General features: G+C 31.2%; 2 protein-coding genes across 3 annotated transcripts in view; one reads left to right on the top strand and one right to left on the bottom strand.

Annotated features, from left to right (window-relative positions):
- Positions 1 to 637: 637 nt before the first annotated feature.
- On the bottom strand, positions 638 to 12,761 carry LOC127706283 (uncharacterized). 2 transcript variants are annotated; one of them, XM_052210795.1, is made up of 7 exons: positions 12,692 to 12,761; positions 10,728 to 10,820; positions 9,634 to 9,750; positions 8,706 to 9,026; positions 7,594 to 7,730; positions 5,500 to 5,528; positions 638 to 1,825 (listed from the first exon to the last, which is right to left on the bottom strand). In XM_052210795.1, exons 2-6 carry the CDS (start codon positions 10,818 to 10,820, stop codon positions 5,516 to 5,518), a joined length of 681 nt encoding a protein of 226 aa, XP_052066755.1. In that variant the 5' UTR covers positions 12,692 to 12,761; the 3' UTR covers positions 638 to 1,825; positions 5,500 to 5,515. The 2 variants fall into 2 exon arrangements, with proteins under 2 accessions (XP_052066755.1, XP_052066754.1); XM_052210794.1 differs by lacking the exon at positions 5,500 to 5,528.
- A 232-nt stretch (positions 12,762 to 12,993) lies between these two features.
- The window catches only part of LOC127706281 (tectonic-1-like), a 30,867-nt gene continuing 24,715 nt past the window's right edge, over positions 12,994 to 19,145 (top strand). Inside the window, exons 1-3 of the mRNA XM_052210792.1 lie at positions 12,994 to 13,246; positions 16,899 to 17,019; positions 17,764 to 17,870. Of these exons, the coding sequence (XP_052066752.1) occupies positions 12,994 to 13,246; positions 16,899 to 17,019; positions 17,764 to 17,870 (481 nt within the window). The remainder of the gene's footprint in view (positions 13,247 to 16,898; positions 17,020 to 17,763; positions 17,871 to 19,145) is intronic.

Below are 19,145 nucleotides of genomic sequence, written 5' to 3'. Positions count from 1 at the left end.
AAATTTCATAGATTTCTATTTACTTATACTAGAGCTATTGTGCGAAAACCAAGAAAAATGCTTATTGGGCCCTTTTTTGGCCCCTAATTCTTAAACTGTTATGACCAAAACTCCCAAAATCAATCCCAACTTTCCTTTTGTGGTCATAAACCTTGTGTTTAAATTTCATAGATTTCTATTAAATGATACTAAAGTTATAGTGCGAAAACCAAATGTCTTCGGACGACGACGACGACGCCGCCAACGTCATACCAATATACGACTGCAAAAAATTTGCGGTCGTTTAAAAATACGATACAGTTATTTTTTGCGTGTATTTTCCCATTTAGCGAAAATTATACCAGCCCATTTTGTCATCAAATTGGAGAAAAAAAATATACCATAAGTGAAATAGTTTATGATGACAAAAGCTTGTTGTGACTTTTTGGGAAGAATATCTACAAATGGAAAGTTCACAATAAGAAAATTGAAATCATCTCTTTTGTGGTAATTAACCCACCCTAACTTTTTAATTTCTAAGACTGGTCCATGTCATTTTTGTTTTGTTTTTTCTGCTATGTTCTGACTTTCTTATTTATCAATCATGATTGAGTATACTGCATGACAAATGTTCTCTCTCATAAACAACTAAAACTGGTGACAATATAAAACTTTACTTTGTAAAAACTGTATGACAATGAGAACACTAACAATATACAGATCTAACATTAAGATATAACAAACTTTACAAAATTCTTAATCAACAAGAAAATGTATAAAATCTGTTGTTTACCACACTATGAATATATAACTTCAATCTACCAGGCTTGAATGAGCAATAATTATAATGTTAAACACAATGTAGCACTGATTTATGAATATAGCTGCCCCAGTGCATATGGCTTAGTGCCAATTAAGATTCAGTAATGATCATATAGAACAGCTTCATGGGATGTAACAACTAGAACAGTATCAAAAGCTATGTTTCTTGAAGAAGACAGTATTAAATGACCAGAAAGACCAAAAAATTAGTTGCAATGTTATCATATATAAAATTCACTTCCATACCTTTTTTTCAATACCTATTTTTGTGAATACAAAATAATTCTATCTTTTCAATTTAAAAAAACCCCAACATATATGTTTGAAACATAATGCCAGAAATATCCAAATATAAAATGTTTATACATAAAATACAATTGTTGCATTAAAAAAATCTGACAAAAAACATATATTCCTGTCAAAGGTACTAGTATCTATAGAACACTTTACTCAAAGAGAACTACAATTTTTATGGTAATTAGTTAAGTAAGTTACTCAATAATTCTATAATGATCCTTAAATTTTGTGCAACCATTCCCTTTTAGCCTTTGTTAGCTTAACAAGATTAGGACAGTCACCTTTGATATGTATAGTACTTCTGATAAAAAAAAAAACTTAGATCATAAAAATCTCACCAAAGAAAAAATATGGTTGATATTTATATATAAAAAAAATGCTTTAAAAAAGTAATAACCTGCAACAAAATACTCTTAACAAGACGTTATAGTGGAGAAGTCTTACAAAGACTTGGCCTAAGGCCCAATACAATTAAATTTATTGAATAAAAAATGACCAAAATATTGGCAACAAGAATAGTGTGAATATATAATGGCAAATGAGACTAAAGTATGGAGTAAATCATGAAAACATGATCATCAATAGTTGTCTGACACATACAGCTGCATTTCCAAGGTAACTTCTTTAATAATAATCTGACACATATGGTTTCATATCAAAGGTACCCTCCCATGTTGGACGACAGTAACACTTCACACGTTCCATTGTTGGTGTTAAATCTCCTACCCTGTAAAAACACAAAAAGAATAAACCACAAACTCAAAACATTACTGCATCATTTCATTATATCAACGTTATTGGAATAATTACTGTAAATTTTGATTTTAATTATTTCATCAGTATGTCATTTCACAAATTGCAGATTAGACCAACTGCAATACTTTTTTCTGAATTCCTTGAAAACATGTAATGTACAGCTACCTATTGGTTCAAAAATATCTTTCAGGTGTGTATTTGCTTCATGAAACAGGAAATTCCAGTGAGATAACAGTCTATGCTCCATGTTGAAGTCCTTGCTATGACTTTCAGATGAAAAACAGCAATAAAAGTACTCTTTCTTTGTCTTCTGGTTTTTCATATGCAAATTTATGCTTTCTTTTCCGTTAATTTATTTTTACTCTACTCCTTCTATCATATTTACTTCTCTTTATTATCAAATATTCAACTTTTAAATACTAAAGGTTAAATTGAGATTCTTCAAATATCTCAAAAGTAGTGATAAACCTTGGAAGATTTAGAAATCAAGTCAGAACCATAGGGTTTTGATTCCATTTAATGCAATCTTTACCCAAAAACCCAGAAATTGTCCTTTAAAATTGTAATTGACCATATCTAAAACATTTTTTAGGTGTCTGCTGAAGAAAATGGAAACATTTTTGCTTTTGCTTGATAATATTTTTGCTGTTGCTTGAAAATACGACTTGACTGTAATATGAAGTTGACACGAGTGCCACTGATGGGTCCAGGGACAGTCCATACTAATGGGACTCGTCTCTATTGATTTTAATAAAATAACTACGCCTCCCGTATAAAGCTACTACCCAACAATAAACTTAGTTTCATATCTCTGATATACGAAGCTATAGTAGTTATTTGCGTGTTTCAAAGTACATTGTAATTTAATATTTTTCAATATAAAATATGATTAATAGCCATCTACCATGACAAAAAATATAAGATTTTAAAAGAATGTTAAATTATTAAACAGAGACATATCGTTTTGAAGAACACTCCAGTCGTGTAAAAGGGGTTACAGGTTACATATTAAACAAATTTACTAACAAAATACCTCAAAGTTCAAAGGTCTATATTTTAAAAACTATCAGAGAAATCTTTTCAAAAACAGCATTTTGCAATGATAAAATGTATAAAATTTCATAAAAATGTTACTTCATTAAACTGGAACATATAGTTATGAAGAACACTTCGTAAATGTGAAATGATTTGCTATGAAGTCACATGACATCAGAGACAGCACAGTTCTGTCTGCAAATTTGTATAGACATTGTTATAAGTGACCATTCCCGTTAGTATAGACTGTCCCTGATGGGTCTAACGAAGACAAAACACATGTCTGGCCTAATACTCAATTATAACATGTCTGGCCTACATGTAATACTCAATTATAACATGTCTGGCCTAATACTCAATTATAAGGCCTAATACTGAATTATAACATGTCTGGCATACTCAATATAAGATTGGTTTGATTAGTTTTTGCTAGTGCTTCAATTAATAACATGACTGGTTGTGTTCAACTTGTAGGCAATATTTATTAAAATAGGTGCTGGATAATCAGATAAACTGGAACAGGCTGCATGCTACAGACTAAGGGTTTCAAAATAATACAAACTATATATATAATATAAATGAATCTTACAAATGGTGATAGTATGACTAAGTTTAACAGTATTGGCTAAGATTGCTAAGTTTCCCTGGTTTTTTTGTGAATCTGAAAAGTCCTAACTTAATTTTATCTATTTATTCAAATAAACTGGAATAAGTTGATTGATTATTTGGTGTTAAAACACCACTTTCAGCACTATGGGTTATTTTGTTGTGCAGCAGCCAGTTTTTATTGGTAGAAGAACCCAGAGAGAACCACTGACCTTCTGCTGGAAAACTTCCATTCCTAATCAAGTAAGATTGGAGTCAAACACACCTGCCATGTGCTAGGTTCGAACTCACAACCTCAGTGTTGACAGGCAAGTAATACACTAGATGAACTACTCTGACCACTCAGTGTTGAAATAAAGCTAACTTTTCTGTTATTTGTCTAGACACTGATGGAGATATATTGATTGCATATTATGGATGAATAATGTTGCCGTAAATTATGCTTAGATCTGTCTTTGGCAAACCTTAAGCCAATTATCAATGTATAAAACAAATCAATAATCTATGTTTATTACTATCCAAGATGTCAAAACATTTCTGTATGAATTGTATTTGCAATGGTTGGACATTCACATAAAACTTCAGGTTCTCGCCTTTTTTACTTGGGAAGTACAAAAATTGAAAGAGATACAATATCAAATTACTAATTATTCTTTAAGTCTTGATTTCAAAATGATTAAAGGATAAAGAAAAATAATTTAAGGATGATATTTTAATTTATAAGTAAGTGGTTGTAATTATAAAACTTGACAGTCAGATACATAATGCATCTTTGTGCTCATCATTTGATAAGTCCAGCTTGCATTGACCAATATCATTCATGATTTCATGTGACTTAAGTTTTTTTTTCTATGAACTTTCCTTATATTAATTACTATCCAAGATGTGCACTCTAATTACCACATACTACTTTTGGCAAGGAAATGAAAAAGAGAGAAACTGTTATTGACAATGAAACATCTGTCCACCAAATCAAAAGTTAAAAGAGATGAATAAAATAAATGCAACCACATAGCCATGTAATGTCTAGCAACAACCCTAATTTGTTCTTAAATACTATTTAATTAATAGCAATACATTTAACACAATAGGTCTAAAATGAAGCCAACCATGACTTAACTCAAAAGGACAATTATTTACCTTTTAATATAGTATAGCAAGCCTATCTAGAACATTAAGATTTGGAGGATTTTTTGTTGGTAGAACTTTTAATTATGGAGATAGTATGTATATAGGTATAGATATATATTATATTTCTGTATATATACCCCTTTAATCAGAATCTATGGCTAGTATGGAGATGAATGAATCGATTACATATTAAAATTAAAACCACTCCAACTGATTTAGAAATAGCAGTGTCCTCCCTAGAAATATAAGTCAGCAAGCTAGAACTTATTTGCTTGAGCTTTTTTTGGGTTTTGGGTAAAAAGATTAGGTTCAACATACAGCTATTTTTAAAAAGTTAACTAAATTTAATAAAAAAAAATTGAAGAACTACAGAAAAATTGCTTCTGTGACAACATCATTGTCTATAAACAGGTAATTAAGTGACATGATAAATACATTTTGATTTTCTCGAGTTTTATCCCTCTTGCAGCAGTCTGGTTTTGTGATCAATGTATGCCAAATTCATTTTCCATTCTCGCAGGTTTTAGTTTTACCATTAGCAATAGTAACAATATTGAATAGGGCATACTTCTTACTTATATTTTTTTACAGGCAAATTTGGTGATGATAAAACTCTGCTGGTGTATAAATGTGTCTCTTCTACACGAGTTCATGAAATTGCATATCCTGTCAGAAAACTGTGACAAATTTCTAGCTCATCTGTTAAGAGAAACGACTGCATATCAATTATGCTAGATGAAATTAAAAAAGTGTGGTGCAATTTTGATGGCATTGTATCTAAAAAAATAGATTTATAGATTTGTGCAATGCTTACAGAGTCTGGAGAGAACACTGCTATTATTTGGTTATAAGAGGTGATATAAGACGACTTACAACAGGAAGTCAGCCATCACAAACCATGACTGAAATTAAACAACTTATTTGATAGAAAAATCTACTTTTATAATATAACCAAAAATATAGTTTTATTTTTCTGATTCATTAATGTGCCTCAAATATAAAAATAGTTTATACAAACACTCTTACTTTTGAACTTCAGTGCTATTCCATTAAAAGAAAAAGAAAGGGTAGGAAGGTAAGATTTGTGTTATGACACAGCTTGCATGTAATTTTTTTGTTGCAAGTTCATTTTATGGGATTTTGGAAGTCCCCTCCTTACCATCAACATCCATTTTAATAGAATAGCCCTTATACATGTTATACTGTGGATTCATGTACTGCAAATTCAATAAACTGCTTCGCTGAGCGCAGCTAGATACGCCCGCAGAGGTCCAACCCTGAACAGTTGGGGCAAAAATGGACACAATATTCAAGCTTGATTCAGGTCTGAATTTGGATTGTAATTAAATATTTGACATATTATAGGTTTCTGAATAAATGTAGTCAAAGAACTTGAAATTGGTTATATGAATTGAATTTATATTCAATTAAAGATTTCTTGCTGTTGTGCAATACTTAGTAAATCTGTTGTCAGACTATAAACAAATAAAGTTCAATTAATTCTCAATGTCATATTAGAAATTTATGAAAATAAAAAGGGAGCTTACATCAATAGATATAAACAATTCACCAAAGTTTCATGAGAATTGGTGACAGCATTTTTGAGTTATTGTCCGAAAACTGAAAAATCACCCCCTTTTTTAATGACTAAAACCCCATAACTCAGAAATTTAAAATGTAAAATTTATAAAATTCTAAAGGGAGCTTACATCAATACATACAAACAATTCACTAAAGTTTCATAAGAATTGCTGAAAGCATTTTTGAGTTTTTGTCCGAAAACTGGAAAATCCCCCCTTTTTTTATGAATAAAACCCTGTAACTTGGAAACGTAAAATCTACAATTCATAAAAATCGAAAGGGAGCTCATGTCAATAGATATAAACAATTCACCACAATTTCTTGCAAGTTGGTGAAAGCATTCTTGACTTATTGTCCGAAAACTGAAAAATCCCCCTTTTTTTAATGAATAAAACCCCATAACTCAGAAACGTAAAATCTAAATTTTATAAAAAAGAAAGGGAGCTCACGTCAATAGATTTAAACAATTCACCAAAGTTTTATACAAATTAGTTAAAGCATTTTTGAGTTAATGTCTGACATGTTGACGACGGACGGACGGACGGACAGACGGACAACGGTATACCATAATATGTCCCGTAAACGGGCGTATAAAAATTATTGTGAATAATGCAATTGGGTGAGGATCACAATAATAACAACCTGCATTCTGAAATCTGATACATATATCTTTATGTAGATTTTCCTGAAATCACAATAATTAATCTCACATTTTTGTCCATTCTTCAAAAATCACAATAATAAATTAATTTTTAAATTTACAGTATATCTTAGGGGATACCAATTTTTCTTTTGTGGGTTTAGGCTAACCATGAATTGCCATGTTTAATGAATAATTATTGTTCTGTAGGCTTGTATGCAGACTTTGGCAAAACAATGAAATCAATAATTAAGAAAATACAATTTTTCCTCAATCAAAGAAAATTGGTACCAACGAAAATAAATGATTCCACAGTTTTTCCTAAAATACAGGCAAAGATTTTCCCATTCTAATATTTTGGTCTTTTTCATTATTGATTTATTCTCAAAAAGCAATCAAACTCTACTTTAGGACACTAAACAATTGTATCAAAGTTTCTCAAGGACAATGATTAAACACCAAAGATAATACATGTACCACATTACACTAATAACATACATGCAAACAGACCTCAAAATATCTGTAGATACATAAAAGTAAGAAAGAAATGGAAAATGAAGCTCTTTCTGACTTCTTAATTTCAAAGAGCCACCTGTTTATCACTTTGAAATTTCCCACAGAGACAGCAACTTTTATTTCACCCTTTTAAAACTATAACAGTTTTTGTTTTTTGGGAGAAACAAGAGAAAGGAGACCATCCCTGACTTTTCTCAATATAGGAAGATAATGATATTATGATTACTTACACAGAACTGTCTCTAGCATTATATTGTTGTTGATTTGGTACAAAGTCAGATTCCATGGAGGTACATGCCATTTCTTCATCAGACAACAGACTTGTACAAGAATAAAGCTCTTCATTTATATTCATTATCATGTTGTTCTGTAATTATAATCAAATGGTCTTGCATAGTTTATATATATATAGTGTTGATACAGACTGCCATATAGGTTAAGAACTTGTTTTAATGCTACATAAATAACAGACTGAATGTATCAGTTGTAGTTGGCAAAACCTTTCAGAATTTTTGGGTCCACAATGCTCTTCAACTTCATAATTGATTTGGCCTTTGAACTTTTTTGATTCAAGTGTCACTGGTGAGTCTATTGTAGACGAAACAAAGGCTGGCATACAAAATAATAAGCCTGGTATCTTTGAGTACTGTAAATTCAGAAATTAATGCGTCCATTTATTATTGCGTTTTTTGGAGAATGGACAAAAATGTGATATTAATTATTGCGATTTCCTGAAAATCTGCCTACAGACATATGTATCAGATAACAAAATGTGAGTTCTTATTATTGCGATACTCACACTGTCGCATTATTCGCATTAATAAAAACCTAGCAATAATTTTTGAATTTACAGTATTTCTTTTAGTATAAAAAATAAAAACCAATTAATATGTATGGATGGACATAATTATGCATTCATTTATTTTATAGAATAGAGAATCGAAATGAGGAATGTGTCAAAGAGACAACCAGACCAAAGAGTAGAAAACAGCCTTAGGCCACAATGGGTCTTTAATGCAGCGAGAAAATTCCACATCTGGAGGCAGGCTTCAGCTGGCCCCTAAACAATAATGTATACCACTTCAGCCAAATGGATGCCACACTAAACTCTGAAACTTACAAATGACTATCATTTTTTATGGCTTGAGAAAATTGAAGATTGCATGATTTTGAGAATTTTTTTAAGTTTAAGCAAAATTTAAATTTTGTTGAATGCCCACCACAGGAACAATAATGTTTTAATGCTTAGTGGAACTAAACTTTATCTTGTGTAAACACAGTTTCATCTGAACTTTAATACAAAACATGCATGTATTGAGACTCTAAAATATATATTTCTAACCTGTTGGTCATGCAGTGATGGACAAAGTCCAGTCTGACTTAAATAATCAGGATTTGATTGATGTGGTAAAAAGTTAGAACTAGACTGTTGTGATAAAAATCCATGATGTGATGGTTCTTGAGTTAAAAATCCTTGACCAGATGGTTCTTGAGATAGAAATCCTTGACCAGATGGTTGTTGGGATAAAAATCCTTGACCAGATGGTTGTTGAGATAAAAATCCTTGACCAGATGGTTGAGATACTAGGAGACTAGGGCATGTCAATTGCTGCTGTCCCTGTAGCCTAGGTACACTTTGAGATTCTGACTCAGATCTGTCATTCTGAAAGATAATAGAATGTTAATGTATGATTGGAGAAACAAGTTTTCCCAGAGTTCAAAGTTCAAAGAACTTAAAATAGACAATGTACAAAATGTATGGGTTGTGGGAAATGGAGAGGGACTACTTAAGAGGGCAATCAAACACCACAAGTGGAAGAAAATACTACACAGAAAAATAAATATTGATCAATACAATAAACACCAAACCAAAAAAGGGAGAAAGCAGTTCATGTATCACAATTGGTTCCCTCCATAATACAAATGTAAGTTCATTTTGCACAATGCAAGAAACAACTCTGGTGTTTGTCAAAATCAGTAATTTCCAAATCAGGGATAGGAGTAAAGTATTGTGACTACATGTGAACATATACCTGGTCATCTCCTTTGAGACATACATACTTAAATAACTAGATCATTGTCCAAGCTTATCATTGCAATTAGCATTTTGAATTTCAGACTTTTTTAATTATTAAAATTTTGTCAAGTGAATATATAACCTTTCAAAAACTGTTATGGTCTAAATATGTAAAGAGAACAAAATTTTTTTTTTTTTAAATATGAGTTTGATAAGAATCCAGAAATGATCATGCTATATCTTTGATATTTACTTGTAGTTGGCTGTTGAGGTTCTGTGATGACATCTCATTATGATTTTCATCATCCATTTCACATACATTGAAATCACCAGCAGGGGAAATAACTCTGCATTTTTTACTCTGTTGTTCCTGAAAGGAGGAATAAAGAGATTATTTTTGGGAATTTTTAAGTACATGAAAAAGAACAAACTTATGAAGGTGAACATCACAAAAGGGAGTATGCAGGAAGTTCTTTGCTTTAAAAATACAAAATATGAATGTTTAGAACTTTTACTGAGATTTGTGTTTCATGCATTCTATTTTTGAAGATGAAGTTATATCAAAAAGGAGATATACATCATTGTTAAAGGCTGTACTATGACCTTTAGTCATTAACTATATCATTTGGTCTTAGGTGGAGAGTTGTCTCATTGGCAATCATACCACATTATCTAATTTTCATATGATACATATTTAGTTGTTTGTAAATGGCAGAAGCAAGGTCATAATTTCATTGTCTACTAACATGACTAAGGGGATTGAGTCTCATGGCTGCTAAAAATGGGCTGTCTATGTATTAAGTACTTATATTAAGTTCTACTTTTAAATTCCTATCTAAAAAGTAACCTACAATTAACATTCAGTCCTTTTCACTGTTCAAAAAGAAATTTTGTTCTTTTATGTTGCAGTAGCAATAGATACATGTATAATGAATCAACTTGGACTCAAGGCATTTAGATATTTTACTATAAACATGATAAACAAATGTAACATTTATAACATGACTAACTAATGTACTTCTTTGTTCAGTAATCAAACCATTTTCAACTTTTCTAATCTATCAAGGACCATGACTCCTGAACAGTAAAATTGAAAATTGTCAATATCGATTCAAACTTGACCTGTGTTTTGTTATCAGTAACAACATATCAAATTTTGAAAAGCGTTTGTTGAACAGTACATTATTTATTGCACAGAAACTGTTGGCATCCTCCCTCAATCCATATTTCACCATTTCATTAACCAAATATTTCCATTAGAAAATGTGGTTTAAAATGCTCCATTCATCACTCTATATGACATATATATGTTACACAAAAAAGGTTTTCTCACTATTGTGAAATTACCAGAGATTCTTGAGAACAGGCATCTCCAGAGATCTTTCTTTTAATTCCATTGGTGTGTGTCTGCACTGACCATATAAAGTCTGATAAAGGCATCTGTAAGCAGATAAAATACATAAATTAATAAACTCAAATAGAATCTTTGTAGGGACTTAAATTTTTAAAATAAACATAATACTTTAAAATTGTTGTGCCATATAATGAAATTCTTAGAAAAACAAAATATCAAACTGATCAGCTTATAATTAACATAAATGAATTGTGTCAACTCTGATATTGCCATTCTTAGGTTTCTTAAGAGCTTTCGACACAGCATCCCATGAGAAACTTCTGTCAAAAATTGGTAAATATGGAATCTGAGGACCAATAAACAACTGGCTAAATATGTTCTTGACATACATGTACAGGTAATAAAAGTGGTAGAAGAAGGAAAACAATGGTAAGACTTCACAGTCGACTATTGTGTTCCACAAAGCCATGAAAGCAGTCCTAGGACCGTTACTCTTTTGATACAATGTCAAATAAATGATCTCACAGACACAGTCGAACCACTAACCTGTAGGAAAACAGAAATATTTCACAACAAAACGATAAAATAAATTACATGTAAGTTGCATAAAATTTAATCCTATTATCTATTGTTTTTAGTTTGTGTTAAATCTCTTAACAGCTTAAGCATCATGAATATAATCTGGCATCACAATATATGCAACTAATTGATAATAAAATTGAGAATGGAAATGGGGAACTTGTCAAAGAGACAACAACCCGACCATAGAACAGACAACAGCAGAAGGTCACCAACAGGTCTTCAATGCAGCGAGAAAAACCTTTGAACTGTTCAAATTATTTATTCAAACTTTTAAAAATAAGTCAGTAAAACAACAATGACTAGATTTTGCACACATGATGATGAGAAGTCCGTTATGTATAACCTGCATTGTACATATTGGTCTCCCTTCTTGAATGAATCAAGATATATTCTTGCCTAAAACATTGAAAAAAACTTCTTCTGCTGGTCTTTTTCATTTTCCCCTTCAACGTTTTCTCCATGATATTTTCGTTTCGGCATCGTGCTGTGTGTCAAACTTGACAGTCATGATCACCAGAACGTTTGAAAGATATACTTATACAATCATTTTCAAGCATGTAAAAGACAAAGACTCTGTTTTGCATTGGGATAACTTCCTTTGTACACAAAACTACACACTGCCGATTATTTTTTACTGTAAAATCTCTGAAAGCATAGAAATTACCTATTTGGGCGTAGAGCGTAATTTGTGTGCCAAAAATCGTGGAAACTACGCTAAAATCGTGGTGGTAAACAGGTCTGTAGTTGAGAATCAAATTAAAAAACATTTAACATGTTTAAAACATTTTATTTCATGTGAGATTATCACAATAATTAAATGTAAAAAGAATGTTGTTTGGACTGAAAGTGTTCTGTTCTGTCAACCCTGGTTCTCTGGTTATCATTTATAACTAATTTGTATAAATATGAGGGGGTAGTACTAGTATATATGGTATTTCGATGTATTTAGTGGTGTGTTGTGGTGTTTAGTGGTGAAAAGACCAACTGTGATAAATTCAAAATCATTTATATTTGTGAAAACATTGATCAAGTCTAACCGTCTAGAATACACTGTACATACAACTGTAGTGCCCACATTAAGTGTTGAGCACTTGACAACTGCTCTTATGCACTGTCAATAATTCGACAGCGCTCTCTCAACCATTATATGTGAGCCAATATTCGTATCAACAACGTATTCATACAGATACACATCTGCACTGTAACTGTAAGAGTTCATCTGGCCACCATGTATATGTTAAATCGAAAATAGCAATAGATATGAAGACACCTAAAAGTAACTTGGCACGTTCCAAATGTTTTATATGTAAATTGACTTTATGTTAACATAAAATGCAATGTCATCTAATATGATATTATACCCATAAAATACCACCTTTGTTTACAGTTTGTGTAGTCTGTCGGCTTCTTTTGATTTCACGCGCCGATGATCGTCAGAGTTCGGAAATTTCCGTAGGAGTAGATTAAGAGATGTACTACAGTACCCACCTCACAATTAATTTTACATTTCAATAATTTTCGAGTACGTAAAAATCGTTTTATGACAAGAAAGCTTAGAAATATTATATCCATTATATGTGCCTAAAATTACTCAAAGCAACAGAAAGATTTTCTAGAGCGGTTGTTCGGGATTATTTAGATACACCTTTGACCCACAATTCATTGTTTGTATATGTCATGGCGGCGAAAGGCGAACAGGTTCTTGTCATAGCTTGTCTTCTGACATTTTTTCTAAACCATTGCTTATTTGTATCCTGTCAGACTTCTCCAGTTAATATTGAAACAACAACCAATGATGTTACAACGACTGGAGCACAGACTACTGTCGAAGAATCCACAGTTACTACAGAAGCAGCCACGACACAGGCCCCAACAACTACCACCACACCGTTGCCTACATTACCACCAACTATAGTTGCATCTGTAACAGGTGTTCTTTTGTTTTAAACAAATATATTGATCTTAAAGTGTTACCTGACCTTGTCTCAATTGGACTAGTGATTTGTCATGTCGATTGTAAATCCGAAATCTGGGTTTAAGTCTAGTCGGTATCGGGTCTGTTCGCGCCCAATACACATTCGCACCCTATAAGTTCGCACCCTACATGTTCGCTCCCTGGGTCTTTTTGCACCCTTTTTTTTTGTTAAAAAGCCTGATGAATTATAAGATGTTTATATCAAAATATTTTATATTGTTTTAAATTGATTTGATGATTAATTATTATATGTTAATTATGTACATATGATTACTGTTAATATGGTGTTTACACAGCTAAACTTGGTGTTATTGTAATGTGTTTGAAAATCGTGATTGTTGTTTTAACTAGCTTTGATGTCAATTCGTCATGCAGTTAGCATGTATTTAGCTTGGTATGAGTAATAACAATGAAGATTCAAAATGTTATTGTTGTTGAGTTTAATAGCGGTTGGTATCTTAACATTAAAAAAATATTCAACACAAAAAACCTTTTTAGAAAGTCACTTTATTTTGAAACAATGAATTTTTTTTATAGCAATACACTAACCAAAACATGATTAAAAAATATTCAACACAAAAAACCTCACTTTATTATGAAACAATGAAAAAGAAACTTATTTATAGTAATACAATAACCAAAACAAAGGCGTCAAAGCAAAAAAATAAAATAGCCTTTCAAGACGTCATAATTATAAGGTCAGATCACCTTGCAATTGTTCCCCCTACTTTTATAAAAAAAATATACTAACATTAATGGTCTTAAGGTTTATATACTTTTATATGGTAGATATGAAATTAAATATGACTTTGTAGTTCTCAAAATTCATTAGAATGGAGATACTGTAATAATATTGTATTTTAAGCTCCGACGACATCAATTGGTGATTGTTAAAATTAGACTTTTTGTAGTATGGATATATGTTTTAGTATGTTATAAATCAAATATATGAGGATATGAGTCAAGTCTGTGAACATGAATATGTCAGCTAATGCCCCTTTAAGATTAATCCAAAATAAAATCAAATTTAACAATAAAGCCAATCATTGCTCGTAAAACAAGCAATTAATTAAAAAGTATTCATGAATAGTAAGAATTATGTATTATCTTTTATATTTTTCAAGTAAATATTGGCATATATATGTTAGCGGCAATAAGTGAAATAAGGCATTAAGCTTAAATCGTAGGCAATAAGCTAATGCCTAGGCAGTAAGTCTATTGCCTAAAGGATGCTAGACATTATTCTTAAATCCTGAAAAATGTGTCCAGGCATTAATCTTAACTGTATGATAAATGCAGGCAAATAAAAAGACATTTATTCACAGTTAAATACATTAGGTACATTGTACATAATAACATGATACGTACTGAAGTTTAAAATGTCAACTAAGGGAAATAAAGTTCTGGCCACTTAAGTTTTAACTCAGATATAACCAAAGCTGTAAATTCACAACCATTGTCACTTTGCAGTTAATGGGGTGCACTAAAAATTCTCTGAAGGATGTCAGAAATTTAATGTTTCAAACTTTTGTTTAATAGTTGATTTTGGTACTGTATTAGAAATTTATAGTTTCAAACTGAGTTTGATTGGAAATCCATTAAATCAACCTGTCCTCTACTATTGAGATCTTTGGATAAAATGGGTTTCACTTAGTACTCTCTTTCCTAAATACTTTTTCTTCATGTTATTATTTTCCCAAAGTGAAAGAAATAGTTCTATGGAATCACAAGGAATATTTGCATAGTCATTAATAATTTGTTTACATATGTAAATCATATGGTCTCTGTCACCAATACCTGTATTTGTGCCTTTTCTAATGTACCATGATACATTTCCTCTAGAAAATCAAAAATTTTTAAATATTCCTCATCATTTTCCTTTACTTTACTTATCAAAAGCCTTTCAAAGCCTCTAAAAGTAAAAATGTCATAACTTTTCAAATTGTAGTAGTCTATCATGTCTACAGTTGCCGCCTTTTAGTTAAAAGTTTAATCTTTGCTAAAAGATCATTTTACTGTCTTGAGTATATGCGTCTTGTTTTCCCTTATTCAAATTAAGACTGCAAAGATTCAAAAAATGTAACTTCAGTAGCATGTCATTTAAATGATAATAATCCAGATTAAGAAGTGAAAAAAGACCAGATGGCCTAGGGGTATTTAACAAAATGTTTAACAGTATTTTTTTTCATATCCAATAAAATCAATGCAAAGATGTTGTGAGCAAAAATTTATGTCTACTTTTGACCAGACCAAAACCAGCTGGACCAGTGAAGTGTGAATTTTCTTCATATGATTTTTAGATCAAATTTTCAATCCCCCCTCCTTTATTAGATATAATCACTTGTTTGAAACATATTAATTTGTGTTATACCACAAAGAAATGCAAGTTAATAATGGAAGCATACTAAAATTTGAAGATCTGTTAAATTAATGTTAATTTATTTGGTATTTGGAATATAATTTTAATAAGACTTTACATCAGGAATATTACACCGAATATACATGTACTTGGAAGATAAAGCAAAAATCCCAAAGTTCACTTATTGCCTAAAATTTTGTTTGGCAATAGGTTGAATAATCATTATCAGATTTCAGGAAATAAGCTTATTGCCTAAAAATTTCAGGCAATAACTTAATGTCTAGGCATTAGCTTATTGCCGCTAACATATATATAAAACCTAAATACCATTAATATTAATGTTGTAATTATGACAACAATAGGTTTTAGATATTCAGTCCTTAATTTTTTCTATACAAAATACCTTTGCCAAGTATTGTCTCTCAATATAAATGACTAAATAGCTACAGGAAATATTAATTATATTATTTTAAAAGCAATACTATAACTAACAGGTTATAAGTTTAAATAATACAATAATAATGTGTAACGGTTTTTGTAAGAACTTTTCTTGAGTGAAAAGAAATTACCTTTAAAATCAGCTGATGAGTTCGAATTTGTATTGATAGTTTTTGAGAGAATCAGATATGAAAAAAAAATGTTATTCATATGGGGAGATAACTCAGATAGTTTGATTTTATAAAGGAATTTTTCTATTTTGTTATGTACAGCAAGACAATATGTGGGTTGACCCTATTTTTTTTATTTTCTGAAAGTGTAAGTGCTATATATCTGCTCATGTTTTATTTCAAAATTCTGTTATTTCCTTCTAAATAAAATTGTGTTTTCTGGATGACCATCTTTTACAATAAAGCTTGTGTCTTATCAACAAGTTTAGAATTTATTTTCAATTTGTACTCATTATTCATCAATAAAGAAGAAATTTATTGTACATGTATTTTGGATTCATAGCTAAAACCAATATAAACAAATGTAAAAATATAACAATTATCATGATTATACTGTGTAGAATTACATACTCATTAAACATTGCAGACTTGCAGCTTAAAAAAAAGTCACCTAATGGGTAAGTCCTTTACTGAACTTGTACATGGACTTGTCATTAAATAATTGGGATTCTCAAAATTGAATTAAGAAATTAGTTCAGGACATGCCTTTGTTATGTAATAGAAATTTATTAATATATGTAAGAAGAACAAGCCACAGATCATTCTTTAATGTGATATAACTTCTGGTTATTTATTGTAGATATAGCACCTTGTCCATGTGATCTGACTGGGAATGCTTGTGATGTCAACTGTTGCTGTGATTTGGACTGTACATCAGATGATAGAGACGTATTTTCTGGCTGTGTAGAAAGCTCAGGGAAGTGAGTATTTAGACATTTATTGGTTGCATATAGAATAATGGCATTTTTGTTTTTGATACTGACTTCATCAGCAAGAATATCAAGCGAGCTCGCTAGAGCGAGCTGATATTTGAGCTTATGAAGTCAGTATCAAAATATAAAATGGCATTATTCTTTTTATTGCCAATTTGTATTAACTGTATGTTTTTTTGATTGAGAATAGGAAATATAATGAAATAGTTAGTAAAATTACTTTTACTCGTACAAAAGATTTCGGATAGTTGTTCGGTTGTATGAATGAAGTCACATGCATTTCATTGAAAACACAAGTACCAACATACTAAATATAGTTATCCTATTACTCATAATAAGGGCTATTCCATTAAAATGTATGTGGGAGGGTAGGAAGGGAAGTTTAATTATTGAATGTGGGTCATGGGTCTTTTTTCAGTATGCGTCTATTACCATTATGCAAAATTATCTTGAAAATGGTTCTTGGTTGTAGGGATATTTTGAAAGTCCCTTCCTACCCTCCCACATACATTTTAATGGAATAGCCCTAAGAAAGAAATTAACATTACAAACAATATTATATAGTATTACACAATGTCAAAGTTCCTGAATATAAGTGTCAATGTACTCTAGTAGGGGAAATCAAGGAGACATTTATAAAGTGTCTGGAATCTATATATGTAAAAATGCTATTAAGAACCTGGTTGTTGACCATTTTATTCCATTTAACTTTTAAATGTTTGCTTTTGACAGTGTTGACGACAGAATCTGTGTACAGAAAGAAATTTTGCTGTTGGAGAATGCACCATTTCCAAAGAACTATACACAAGATGGATTGTTTTGTATATATTTTGATAATTGTAAGTTTTCAATTTATTAAAAAAAAATGTAAATACTACCCAATATTATTAGTCTGGTATTTAGCTGCAAATATTTATACACCCGCTTTAAAATAGTGGGGTATACTGTTTACCTCCGTCTGTCCATCCATCAGTCCGTCCGTCCGTCCGTCCCATGAATATTTTTCGTCGCATCTTTCTCTGGAACTACATTACAAGGATTTATGAAATTTGGTTTCAGGGTTTATACGAGTCAGCTATACTGTGTGATGCGTTTTCAGATTTATCACTCAACATCTTCCTGTTTACCTTATACTTTTAGCGGGGCAGGGGTATCATTAGTGAGCAGTAGCTCACAGTTTACTTGTTCATTATACCCCTGCTTTAAAAAAGTGGGGGTATACTGTTTTACCTCTGTCTGTCCATCCATCCATTCATCCATCCGTCAGTCTGTCCGTCCCATGAACATTTTTGTCGCATCTTTCTCGAGGAACTACATTACAAGAATTTATGAAATTTGGTTTCAGGGTTTATATGAGTCGGCTATACCGTGTGATGCATTTTCAGATTCATCCCTCAACAACTTCCTGTTTACCTTATACTTTTAGGGGGGCGGGGTATCATTAGTGAGCAGTAGCTCACAGATTCACTTGTTCAAGCATATTCAGGACAAAATTCTAAACAAATAAATCAATTGGATAAGTGCTATAATAGTTTTGGGGCATGCTCTTTTCTATGTATTTAAATGAATCCTTGCAATATTTACATAAAGGGACCTTCCCAACACACAGTCCAAATTTTCTTTTAATAAATTGCAGAATATTTCTGAATATGGTCCGGAAATTCTATGTTCTAATAATTCATTTCCTGAAATTGTAATTAGAAGACCAGGTGGAATATTTTTGATAGGACATAAAATGAATGGTTATATTCACTATTATTTAGATCTTTCAAACTTGGTATGCAAAAATTAACAATACAAAACTCTGAGAGATCACAAACATTTGACCTTCACATTAATAAATCATACATGTCCAAGACATACCAAGATGTCGATATCATCGATATCGACAATGTCGACACAATATCGAATCGATATCGATGAACTTATACACTCATATCATAACCAGATGTAGATTTTGATGACGACACCAATGACAAAACCTGATGTTGATATCGACAATGTCGACTCGATATCGATGATGACTTAAGATAATGAATAAAAATAAGACATAACAAGCTGATTATATATATGAATTAAGACCGTAGATTGATATAGGGATAGATGATGGCTGA

Source organism: Mytilus californianus, unplaced genomic scaffold (assembly GCF_021869535.1).
Source record: "Mytilus californianus isolate M0D057914Y unplaced genomic scaffold, xbMytCali1.0.p SCAF_6, whole genome shotgun sequence".
NCBI lineage: Eukaryota > Metazoa > Mollusca > Bivalvia > Mytilida > Mytilidae > Mytilus > Mytilus californianus.
This window is presented reverse-complemented; position numbering and strand designations above follow the sequence as displayed.

Coding starts and splice junctions, on each gene's coding strand:
- LOC127706283 (XM_052210794.1), bottom strand. CDS start 10,820: ATGCCTTTATCAGACTTTATATGGTCAGTGCAGACACACACCAATGGA. Junction 9,751..10,727: donor CCTGTTCTCAAGAATCTCTG/GTAATTTCACAA, acceptor TCCTCCTTTCAG/GAACAACAGAGTAAAAAATG. Junction 7,731..8,705: donor CATCACTGCATGACCAACAG/GTTAGAAATATA, acceptor TTATAATTACAG/AACAACATGATAATGAATAT.